Source organism: Phocoena sinus, chromosome 2, assembly GCF_008692025.1.
Source record: "Phocoena sinus isolate mPhoSin1 chromosome 2, mPhoSin1.pri, whole genome shotgun sequence".
NCBI lineage: Eukaryota > Metazoa > Chordata > Mammalia > Artiodactyla > Phocoenidae > Phocoena > Phocoena sinus.
In genome coordinates this window covers 71436559-71449780 of record NC_045764.1, presented here as the reverse complement: position 1 = coordinate 71449780, position 13222 = coordinate 71436559, and the positions used below count along the sequence as shown (strand labels likewise).

Here is a 13222-nt window from a genome sequence, read left to right as displayed (position 1 = left end):
CTCCATAACTGATGATTTTTTGTTATGATTTTTGCCTATTAGAACTGCTAGAAAAAAAGGGAGACAAAATAAAAAGAGTGGCACTCTCCACGTAGAAATATACTTTGAGAGTTTTAAAAAGCAGTTGTTAGTTGCCAATTAGTTCTTATAAAATCAGATGTCTGACCCTTAGAGGCTGATGATTTTCTAGCCTGAAATGCGTATTTTTGAGTGGGTAAATTTGTACTCTAAGATTGAGAAGGCAAAAAGAGCTTAGGAAAGCCTTGCTCGTCACTTAGACTTAAAATGCAGCTGTCTGATCCTACAGCATTTAGGCTTTATTGCTGCCCCCAAAAGTTGCCAATTTTATAGAATCCTCAATTCACAGCTTCCAACTGCCTGGACCTGCCTCTAAGTTAAAACCTCATACTGTCTGCTATGGGCTGTTTCAACCCAACATGAGCTGTGTTCAACTAAAAGCAGGCACCAGCCTAATGAACAAAAATCAGACAGGGGGCTGGTAAAGATTTAGTTGGTGCAGCCATAAACTGAAAACTACATGGATTCTAGCTGTACTGTCCAGGTCTCTTATACATGCCGCTGGGAAAGGGCCTGTTCTTTTGATAGCCATCTAATTTGAGCTGCTGATTGGCTTTTTATTTCTGACATAGAAATTGATTACATTCCTAACTTTGATTCTTACCGAAAGCTGAAAGTTGGAGGAGGGCATACCTAGGGTGCATGACCTCTATGTCCACTCTTATAACAGACTGGACTCTTGACCTCTTCTTGGGGAGGTCTCACTGCTGTTGACTTATTATGTTCAGTTTTTCGGACTAGTCGTAGTTTGCAACAACAGACTGATAGCTTGATTCAATATCTGATATACACGCCTAGTAAGACAGTTTATTAAATGAAGCTCTCCCCAGAAAAAGACTGATCTTTCCTAGGCTGCTCACTGGATAAATGATTAGGATAAAAGGCGTAGAAGGTTTTGTAAACCTATTCTGGAAAACAATTTTTTTAATTTGGATTTTGTCCTGACCAATTGCTAACCTTTCTGGTTAAGTTGTATCAATATAAAAACATTTTTGTTAAAAAAAAAAAAAAAAAAAAAAGTTTTCGTGTGGAAATTCTTTTGTCCCTCTTGTACCTAACCCTTCTGGACAAAAGGTCTAGATGGAGATAAAAAATGACTGAGAAGACCTAAAGTTATAATAACTAAATGGGAAACACTGATTTTAGAATAACGGTGGGGGCAGGGAGGGGGAAAAAAAAAAAAAACCCAGGCCCTGGGAAAGTGTGGAAGAAGACAGAGGGCATAAATGATCATTGTTTTTTCGGAACTGCTCCTCCTCCCGGGGGGGGGGCGGGAGGGGGGTGGAAAGCCATGCTGTCAAGAAAGCTGTTTTTTTTGTTGTTGTTTTTTTTAATAGATCTTTATTGGAGTATAAATACCTCACAATACTGTGTTAGTTTCTGTTGCACAACAAAGTGAATCAGCCACATGCATAGAGCACTTTAAATTCAAACTAACTTCTGAGCCTTATACCTGACAGGCTATAAGAAGTAGGGGGTGACCCCAGGTCATGGAATTTCCACAGAACACCTCCAGATGTCATCCACACTCTTAAGGCAGATAAAATGATGTCACAGACAAACAAAACCGTTTAACAAACTGTCCTTCAGAGGCAGTCCCTCTGAAACCAAGCACTCAATTAAATTACTTAGACTGCAATGGGAACAGAAGGTGGGAGGCCCCCTGATGGGAGATCACATTGGGGTCCTGTTAACTTGTTCTGCCTGACTACTGTATATCCTGATTAGGGATATCTTAACAATTATAAACTCATTTCCAAGGATACCACGTATGACCTCTGGAATTGTACTTTTTGTGTATGCACCCTATTCTGATCCCTGGACTGGCCAGAGTTGTGCTGTGCTAAATTTAAGGACAAAGTCACTTGACTTTTTAAGATAGACCTTTACAATTAATGAGATTTGTTTTAACTGGCTAAGTCTAAGACCCCTGAAGTCAGTACTGGAGGTCAGTCTCACCCTGCTGTCTGGGGTCCTACCAGATAATAATATTAATTTTATTGTAAAAACACTGTGGCCAGGAGCCAGCCAAGGAGGTGGACTGTGCAAAAAAGAACACAGCAGAGACTGCTATCCTTAGAAATGTCTGCTTGCAATGTTGGTCCTTGGCTGGCACCTGGGAACTTGTCTGGTAAACAGTTCCCTACACTGATTAAAAATCTCCCTGATTGATATTGGTGGCTTATTGTGCTTAGACTGTATGACAATGTGGTTTATGCTAAAAACCCGCTTTCTTTCTGCGAATCTAAAGAAGGCCAGGCAGAGAGTATGTGACCAGCACTCAATAAAAATGTTGGGCACTCAGTCTCTAATACGCTCTCCCAGGAAGAAACATCACACATATGTTACTGCATTTTCATTGCTGGGTGTGCACTGTGTGACCCCTCATGGAAGGGATGATTATGATTTTTCAACCTTACACTAAAAAAAATTTTTGAGGTAATTTTACAATTACAGGCGAGTTACAAAAATAATACAGGGTTTCTGCATATCCTTCACTGAGTTTCCATTTATGTTAAAATCTTACATAGTAATAGAACATTTACATAAGATGATTTTTTTAATAGTCTTTCCATACTTTTTTATAATAACCTAGGAGGAAAGTACTAAAAAAATAAAATGCTTTTAAAAACTACTTGGAATTCTACATACCTTCCACTGATAGCACCCAGAAGTTACTCCAGTTGACGCCAATCCGTATCCTTTTCCTCCACTGCCATGAGTTAAAATCTGTCCATTCTCCACTATGCAACACTGAGCTTTCTCTGGGTCAAAGGATACTTCTTGTATAGGAAGATTCTCATCTTCTTCCTCCAACTCTCCCTGCTTCTACCAGAAAGGAAACTGGGTCAGTATTTTGAACTAACTCAGATTCAGTTCCTGAGATCTCCTTGGGTTGATTCCACAAATATTTATTATCTACTATGTACTAGTTACTGTGCAGACAATGGAACACAATCATACATACAGCATGGTCCCTGCCCATGAAGAGCTTACAGCTCAGTCAGGGGACAGAGAGACAAATAAATAACACCAGTATTGTAGTGAGAGAATAAAAGAAGTTACATGACAGGTATAGCAGAAACATATAAGTGTAAGTTTCTAAGCAGGCTTGAGAAGGATAAGGTAAGCATTCAAAAGAGGATGACTTCTGAGCTGAATCCTGAACGATGAGAAGGCATTAAGCAGCCGATCAAAGTAGAGAAAGAAACTTAAGACAGTATGGACAGCATGTGCCAAGTCATGGAGGTGAAACAGAGTTCACTGATTTAAAGAATTGCAAGCAGTATGGAATATCTGGAGGATGAGACTGAAAGAGAACAAGGAACTAGAAAGAGAAGAAGGAACAAAATCACGGAAGGCCTTCAATGCCATTCTAAGTTTAATCTTTACTCTAGACAATAGGGAGTGCCTACACAGAATGATTTATATAGAGGAACTACAATCAGATCTATGTTTTATAAACATTGTTTTACCAGGAGTATACAGGATGAAAGCAGAGAAAACAATCAGGAGTTTACTGCAAGAGTTCAGGTAAGAAATACTGAGAACTTAAATTCATTCATTTGCTCAATGGGTATTCAATAAGCATCTACTATGTACCAGGCACTATACCAGGTCCTATATACTTGGCAGTATACTGAACAGATAACGTCTCTGCTCTCATAGAACTTATATTTTACAAGGTGGAGATAGAAAATAAACAAGGAAATAGCAGGTAATAAGTGCTATGCTGAAATCAAAAAAGGTGATGTGATAAAGACTGTGTGGCAACTGACTCTAGAATGAGGATCAGGAAAGTACAATGAAGAAGTGATAATTAAGTTGAGACATGAATAATAAATTGACTTCTGAGAAACATATCTGAGGGAAGTATTCTAGGCAAAGAGAATAGCTGGCACAAAGCCCAAAGGAAGGAACAAGCTTAGTGTGTTCAAGAAACAGGAAGAAGGCAAGTTGTTCACAGTGTAGTGAGCAAAGAGGAGAGAACAAGGAGTTCTAGAATTTATCCCAAGAATGATTAAAAACCACTGGTGGGTTTTTAAAGCAGAGGACGAACATGCTCTGATTTACAATGTTAAAAGATCACACTGGCTCCTGTGTAGAGAATGGACTATAGGGAGTTAACAGTGGAAGCAGAAAGACCAGTTAGGAGAATATTGCATAATCCAGGCCAGAGATGGTAGTGGCTTCGAGTAGGGTGATGGCAGAGGAATGAGGAGGTGGAAAATTCAAGTTAAGTCTTAACAGAGAAGTCAACAGGACTTGGAGATTGTACAAAGAAAATGTGGGTGTGTGTGTGATAGAAAGAGAGGAATCAAGGATGACTCTTTGGTTTTTTGGTTGAGTCACTTACTAGGAAAGATGGGAAAGCCTGGGGAAGGAACAAGATGTAACAGAACTAAGGATGCTACTAAGTATGAGAGGCCTATTACACTATTATTCAAGTCGTAAGGCAAGTAGAAGATGGGTGTATGTCTGGAATTCAGGAAAAATGTCAAAAAAGGAATTAAAAATCAATGGCATACGGATCTGAATAAGGTTTTGCTGGCTATAGGAAATGAAATGGAGGTGACAGTTGAAGGAAAAAAGGGGTCTTGGGACCAAGCTTTGGGATACTCCAGCAGTCAGATTAAATAGAAGAGGAAGTATAAATAAAAGAGGATGAGAAGAAGAGGCCACTGTACTGGGACAGAAGGAAAGCCAGAAAACGTGTAGAATCATGAAAACTGACAGAAAGATTAACATAGCTAGATGGATGGATTCAAGAACTATTTAGGAGGTAAACATCAATGAGTTCTAGGGACCACATGGGTGGGGACATTAGGAGAATTCCCAGGAATTCAGGTTTGAAAAGCTAGTTGAATGTTAGTGCCACCAATAAAAATGGGATAGGAAGAAAAGGAGAAAGGTTTGAAGGAGAGACACGTGGGCTATCATTCAAGTTTGGAAGGCAGTGCATGTAGTGAAAATGGCCGTGGGTATGACTGAGACTGCTGGAAAAGCTAAAGACAGAACTCTGAGGAACAGTGGAATTTGGGATGGAGGCAAGGAGAAAGTCACACCAAAGAGATGCCTCCAGAGGGAATCAAGGATTGGCAGAGGGTATCTAGGAGAAAGTAGTGTTTTGAAAACAACAGAAAGCTAGAGTTTCCAGAGGTCAAGTAAGCTGTGGATAAAAAGCCATACACTGTATTACCAATAACACCTACCTCTGTCATTTAATTTCAGTGCTTTGATGGAAGATAAACAATTGGGCTGAAGAGATAATGAGAAGTAAGGAAGTGACTTAAACATACACAAGATTACTCTTCCCAGAAGCTTAGCAATGAAGGATGAGAGAATATAGGGAAGGCTTCATGGATAAAAAAGAAATTTAGAAGGGTGGGAATAAGAGATGTTTATAAACTGAGGGGAAAGAACCAGTGGAGGAGGAGACACAGTACAAAGAAGAGACTGAATAACTGATAGAACAAAATCAAAGGAGAAAGGATCCAGAGACAGGTGACAAGATATTCACATGTCTGTCTAAAAATACCTTTTTGGAAGAATCAAGTACCTGTAATTTTATTTCTTCTTCTTTTTCCTTTATCTGAATAGCATGTTTGGCCTGAGCAATGGGTGTCTCCCACATACAATCCGACAGGAGGGAAAACAGATGTTCAACAACCTATTTATTGAAGGAAAAAGAATGATAAAATTTGTAAAGGATCATTTTAACTATTTTTAGAAAAGATAAATCATGTAACTATAATATTAAGTCACATGTGAGATTTAATTATACCAATGTCTGACAGCTACTTTGGGTGGATGCAAGTTAAATATCATTTTTTAGAAAGACCATTACCCTACAAAGTTGGTTCAACTGTCCTCATGTTGCCCCACTATATGGACCTCTGATGAGGCCATGCAGCCTCACATCTTTCTCTCTCTAGATGCCCAAACCTAGGAAGAAATTCCACAAATTTTCCTTTCTTTCTGATCTTGAAAGTATTCACTATACCACTACTCCTCACATCCCATAACTCACTTAATTTCTCTTTCTCCTTGCTTAGAGATGAAAAAATTTAAAAAGCAATCTCAGAAGTGGAAGTCGTGCTATTGAATAAATGACACATTTACAACTGAAGAGACCATGAGTTTAGATTTTCGGTGCATCATGTTGCACATGTAAAGAACATCTTCTAATAACTTTAAAAATAGAAACCTGGGCCATTTGATCATCTTCTACACCAGATTCACAAGCTGGTAGCACAGCCTCAAGGACATGAAGTGCAAGGAGCCTCGTTCTTAAGTTACCAACTAGAGGAATTCCTGGAGGGGGAAAAAGACATTTTCTTATTATAAATGTGACTTAAATTCAAAGTTTAAATAAACCTCTTGAAAAAAATCTCTGAGGCTGCTAAGTATTTAGGATGGAACAGACTTCACTTCAGCATATTATCACAAGAATTCTGGATTCATCCCATATCCATTAATGTATATGAATATCCATGTTTGTGTTTCAGTTTTTATGTATGTAAGGGAACAGCACTATAACTACCTATGCCAAGTACTGTGCTATGCATTTCATACACATTAATAACTGTTGATCCTCACAAATCCTACATTATATCCCTATTTTACTGATGAGGAAACTGAGGCTCAGAGAAGTTAAGTAACTTGACCAAAGCCACACAGCTCAGTAGAGACAGAAGTAGGACTATAAATGACAGGTCTGTTAATCTCTAAAGCTCAGGCTTATCATCGCCTTTAATTGCTTCTGACTCCATCTATGCCCTGAGGGACTCACAGGATTAACGGGGTGTAAGCAGTTTGTACTTTTCTAAAGTAAGCAAAGGTAGAGACAGGATACTGATGCTCTTTTTTCTATCCATTACTACAACACAACCAGTAGAAATAAATGAATATCTGATTTTTCTTCATGCTCTAAGAACTTAATATTACAGAAGGCTTACCTTATTAAAGGAGAAAAAAAAGCTATTGTAAGTTATACTAGTTAAGAAAAACTATTGGGAAAATGAGTATAAACTTACTATATATAAAGCTAAGATGTGTATTTACAGAAGAACCCTGATTTGAACAACTGATCTGAAAATAGTAGTTACCTGTAAATGGCAGATCTTTTAAGAAAACAGGAGAAAGGTAAGGGCTCTTTTGAATAAACTGCTGTTTTATTTGCAGCACAGCTGATCAGTTTTGGAAATTCTTTAAATACTGTTAACAACAAATGAATTTCTTGCCAGAATTTGCTACCACAAAATGACTGGGATAATTCTGCTGTAAGAACACTAACATTTAGTATGACTCCATTTTACTGTATTTTTGCAGTTAATAACTGTAGCTGTTATGTTAATAATAAGTTGTCTGTATTCTTTTTTTGTTTATGCCAATCTTAAAACAAAGATACAGGATCTGAATTTTTAAAAAATTGAATACACATTAAAAAAAGTAAAAAGAAACACCAATAAACTATATTGAGAGTGTACACATATAAAACAGCATGTACCATAGAAGACTATATTATGTTTCAGCACATTTAAGAAAGACTAGGGATGATGAGAAAGTTCTGGAAATGGAGAGTAGCGATGGTTGACCAACACTGTGAATGTACTTACTGTCCCTGAATTGTACACTTAAGTGGTTAAAATGGTAAATTTTATTTTATGTATATTTATCACAATAAAAAAACAGATTAGGAAAGGACTGATAGTAATCTATGCAAGCAGACCAGACTTTTAGGCTAAGAACCAGGAATTAAGCTTATTATAAAGAACTCTCAGAGATAGCATACAATCAGAAGTTACAAATCAAGGCAACAGAAATCATATCATGATAAGAAAGAACAGACAAACTCCAATCTGCATTTTGATAATCCAAGAAGTAAACTCAAAATCTGTGTCAAATTATCATATTAAACAGGATGTTCTCTGCTTATTTTTATTACTGTAATCTGAACTAGAGCCAAGTTCTCTGCATTAAATCCACGATCTTCTCCAGTGCTACCTTCTATTATTAATTCCTCTCAATTTTTACTCCTACTTTTCTTTCAATCAAATAAGTACTCATAAAACAAGAAAGAAAAGGCTTAAAATCAAGGTCAAGTATCCAATGATGTTATCTGAATAAAACACATGTGATGTACAAAATACTGTAAAATAAGACAAAGGTGACATACCTGAAGAACATTTCTGAGATGCTATATTTAAAAGCACCTCTGTCCACTTTGGGGAAGCCATTTTTGACTGAATTGCTTTTGAAGATACAACTCTGCGAAGAAAAACTAGAAAATCCCCCAGATGAAGTTCGGCTGCGCGTTGTTTCCTAAGAGCAACTAAAGAGTGAAAAGACAAGTTTACATTACAACCAAAAGCCAACAGGAAACAGTCTTATATCAAATAACTTACGTTTAGAATGCAGTAAGCACACACCTAATTCAAAACCTAGGTTGTCAGTTAGCCTGGCTAACTGACAGATTGTCCCTAGCCTGGCTAAGACCCACTCAAAGCCAGTACTCTACCTCTTCTTTACTTCTTTAGCCTTTGCTAATATACAAACATTTATTACACTAGTTTGAAGAATATAAAATTATTAGCCTGCCCTAGGTACCTATATCTCACTCCAACCTTGTTCCTACACATTCCTTCAAAATCCAGTTCAAAGCTACCTCTTCCATGAAACTTTCTCTCTTCGTAGAGATCCCTGGGAAAATCTTTTAGGAGGCCTCCATCCTACCCCATTCTCACTCCCAGCAAGTATTTCTGTAACAAGACACTAAATTAATTAAATTAATTAAAGCCTGGAGACCTTAAATATAAAGCTGGTTAATACAACTTGATGATACAGTCTGTGTTTCAGTATCAGTACTACGTTTGAAATGAAGAGTATACCTTACTTTCAGTTAAGTATTTTAAAGAGTATGTGGAGTTATTAATACCTGGTCCACCTGCCTCTGAATGCCTAGCCACCGCTTACTAGAATCAGTCTCACTCCCAGCCATCCCCATAAATAGAATGGGTGCAACCTGAGGGGAATGGATGTGGACTCAGTCTGCTGTTACACCTACTGAGATTCATCACAGTTTCTTTTTTTTACTGGATATGAAAGGATCCAGTCTTCTTGGGGAGCTATAGGCTGAGAAGTAACTCTACTGGGCCTTCCCTGCCATCCATATGTGCAGTACTCAACAGAGTGGTAAGAAACTATTACCTGAACAACCCTGTATCCCCAAACTGGATCTCAGGAAAAAGGGAGGTGGCATTAAAAGCCTGTTTTAATTTTATCATACCCTGTGAGTCTGCCCATGCTCTTTGTATAAGCTACATACTTGCTATATAAAGAACAAGTAACTTGCCAGAGGTTCAGCCTCTGAAACCAAAAGCTAGCCCTAAATTAGGCTCATACATCCTCCTAGATTCTGCCCTAAGAGATTTAGCTATTTCTTCTGAGCTTATTGTATTACACTGTAATTATCTGTTTAAACAACTACCTTCCTCATTTCCCTAGAAGGTCCTTGAGGGCAGAGATAATGTTTTGTCATTTTTGTATCCCCAGCATATTCCTTTATCCACCCACCCATCTATACAGTATTAATATTATTTAAATACTACTTTATTTAAATATTATTTATTATAATATTCCAATATTAACATTAATTGAGCTCTTACTATGTGTTAGACACTGCTCTAAGTCCTTTACAGAGCTTATTATGGTAATAAGACACTGAATAACTTACCAGTTTTAGACCTTTATTCGCTTAATATATAACAGACATGTATAGTAGTTCTTCTGTTCAGGGTTTACGTTCTACTGAAATACAATGTTCACTATAGTTTGTTTTTTTTTTTTTGGCTGCGCCATGCAGCTTGCAAGATCTTAGTTTCCCAACCAGGGCTTGAACCCGCACCCTCAGCAGCAAAAGCACAGAGTCCTACCCACTTGACCACGAGGGAATTCCCACAATGTTCACTATAGTTTTTAAAAGCTGTAAGGAGATGACCATATTGCAGCAAGCAAAAATTATTACGGCTAAGTATAATGAAGAATTTTTTAGTGACTAGAGAACAGAACAGCCTAGCAAGAAGTTCAGCTTCCCTAATTCTAACCCAATTCCCATATAAAAACCCTTGGTCCTGGGGGAACACTTAAAACAAGAATGCAACCCAAGAGATGGGCTTTCATGATCAAATGCTACAAGAACATAATCTGGGGAAATCAGTCACCTAGAACCTCTAAGTTCTAGAGCCACAACAGCCAAGGAGAGGCTGAACTTAGACATTGAGTGGTACAGTTGCTTCATCAGGGTTAACCAACTCTAAAGAGAGGAAGTTCAGTCAGAGGTACCTCTAAACCATACATATTTGGAGAAAAAAGGGGTTTCTAAATGAATAAAAATCCTCTCATGCCTCACAACAGAAAGAACTCTACATTCTAATGATATTCACACAATGTGGATTCAACAAATGCTTGTAAATAATGACAGAGAAAAAAGATTTATGATACCTCTGAAGTCTCTCTTCTCAGTTTCTCCACTGGAGTCAATTTTTTTTTCTTCTTCATCCTCTTCTCCTTCTCCAAAAGAGGCCATAAGTAGTACACCGGCCTGGGACAACAAATTCTTCAACTGACTACAGAGTAGATCCAACAAAGATTGAACTACCTTGGGGCTCAGTTTATCAGCATAGGTCCTGAAAAAACATATACATGAAATAACAGGAAAAAAATAAATGGTAATTACACAGAAGGGCAAATGTGCTTAAACACATAAAGGAGATTACGGTGAAATGGAAATCACTAAAATGTGAAAGACCAGGCCCCACACAGTTCTACCAAGACATCTACAATGCTCACCCTGTAGTGATGGCTAGAATCTGGAGCAATCTTGTACTAGCCACTTTTAAAGCTGTGCTTAGCTGGGAAACACCCGTTTTTGGCAACAACTGAAGAGGTTGTCCTAGCATGGTGTCTGTGCCACATAACTGCGACAATACATTTAGCAGACCAGTGGAAATCGCCAAAGAAACATCTACTGGTTGATAGTGGACACTCAGGGCGAAAACTGTAACCAAAAGGAGACGCTGCTGGGCTTCTAAAAAGAAGAAAGAAAGAAAGGCAGTTGAGAATCTTCTTTGAAGTTAACAAAGCATTTACTAAAATAAATCATATTCCAAAATATAAATAGTAGTATGGAATACTATTACACTTTCAAGTATTTATTCTTTACCTATAAGCTGACCTAATGTTAAACACAGAACATTAGCTATCTAGCATAACCTCAGGCCAAAATGTTACTTGCACCTTATATTTGCATGTGCAGTTACTCACCAATGTGATGCTTGTTGGCTTGCAGGGCTCTCTCCAGAGTAGCAGACAATTGTTGATAAATCTTATGCACAGCCATCTGGATTTCAATCTGAATATTTCTCTTAGCTGCTCTGATCCCATCCTAAATTACACACAAAGATTTACCTGTTCTATTAACAACAACAACACTTCCTACCCAAATGAAAGTAAAAGCATTTTATTCCTAGCCTATGCTAGAGCCCTATGGTGGTTTTTAATTATTTAGTATATAAAAGTTTTACAACAAATTTATTTTTTCAATGCTTGAAAATTCTTGATTCTATATAATCTCTCTCCTTTCCCACAAAGCATTTTTCCTCTCTAAACATGGAAGACATAAAGACAACACTTCAAAAAAAACAGTTCAAGCAATCAGAGAAACTTGGTTAAAATGATCAAGTCTAAAATGTAAATTCTTGAAACCCATCCTCCCAAACACTAATCCTTATCCCAACTTAGATCTACCTCTATGCAATTTGGCTAAGAGTTAATAAAACTGAGCCAGCAAAGAATCTAAAAGTACAATAGTACCATGGCTTACCTAATGGCTTATCTAACCCCAGCTATACTCAGGAAACTAAACCAATGAGGTATCTTTAAGTCACTTAGGTCTTTATATTTTTAAACCTCAATTCTAAACACCAAAAAGTTTAGCATTATTAAACTGGTGTTGTAAAAATACAGTTAAAATCTGAATATACTAAAAGGTGTCATCCTCCCATGACAGTTCTGTCACCTACCTGATAGTGATGCAATCGGCCACTCTCTCCTTTGGCTCCTGCATGTCCAACAGTGCCTAAACCGAAACACCCTGCTAGAAACTGCAGCCTCACAGATGTGAGCAGAGTGGATGACTGGAAACCTGAGCTTGATCTGCTTCCTGTCAGAGAGATGTTACCTTTTTCTTCCATTCCAGACAATAGTACAAGGATCTGATGAAGTGCCTCTAAACGAAGCTTGAGAAAAAATAAAATAAACATTTTAGAATTCTTCACTGAACTGAGACACAAATAACTCTGTACGTCACAGACAATATATTTCTTAGCACACAGAAAATTCTGATATTTCTTAGGAATCTATTCTATTAAGATAAACATTTCTTTTACTGTTATGACTTTAAAAATTAAAATATCTCTAAGATCTCTGTAAGCATACTTCAGTATAAAAGAGGCTACACAGTACAAGGGGAAAAGTAGTAAATGTGGATGTAGGAGATCTAGTTTCAAGGCCAGAGTATTCCAACGACTATGTAGCCTTGGTAAACTCAATTTCCTGAGTCTCAGTTTCTTCATGTATAAAATGAGGCTAATAGTACTTTAATCTACTCACAGAGCTATTGTGACGCTCATGAGGAGATATACATGATTTCAAAAGCATCAAGTAGTATGGATACTGCTTCCTTTACTTATAACATTATATGGAATGAATACTCTTTAGTTCAAGAATTAGAAGTATTTCCAAAAGGTTCCTCTGTGGTTCTCTTGAACTTCTGGCTCTATCTTCCCTAGGAGGACACATATCCACCACAGCAGTCCGTTGGCCTACCCTCCTTTTTTTTTAAAACAAATAAACTTTTTATTTTGAAATAACTTTATATCTATAGAAGAACTGTAAAGATGGTACAGATAGTTCCTGTATACCTTTCCCCAAGCTTCTCCTAATGTTAGTATCTTACAAAACTATGGTACACTTATGAAAACAAATTAACATTGGTACAACACTACTGACTAAACCACAGAATTTATTTGGATTTCGCCAGAGTTCCCATAATGTCCCTTTTATGTTCCAGGATCCAAATCAG

The 13222-nt window shown here is 37.4% G+C and overlaps 1 protein-coding gene across 1 annotated transcript in view; it reads right to left on the bottom strand.

Moving 5' to 3' along the window:
* The window catches only part of HERC1 (HECT and RLD domain containing E3 ubiquitin protein ligase family member 1), a 216611-nt gene that overhangs the window by 84001 nt on the left and 119388 nt on the right, over positions 1 to 13222 (bottom strand). The window contains 8 exon segments of the mRNA XM_032621703.1: positions 2731 to 2907; positions 5639 to 5749; positions 6287 to 6393; positions 8258 to 8413; positions 10582 to 10766; positions 10930 to 11167; positions 11404 to 11524; positions 12162 to 12377. Of these exon segments, the coding sequence (XP_032477594.1) occupies positions 2731 to 2907; positions 5639 to 5749; positions 6287 to 6393; positions 8258 to 8413; positions 10582 to 10766; positions 10930 to 11167; positions 11404 to 11524; positions 12162 to 12377 (1311 nt within the window).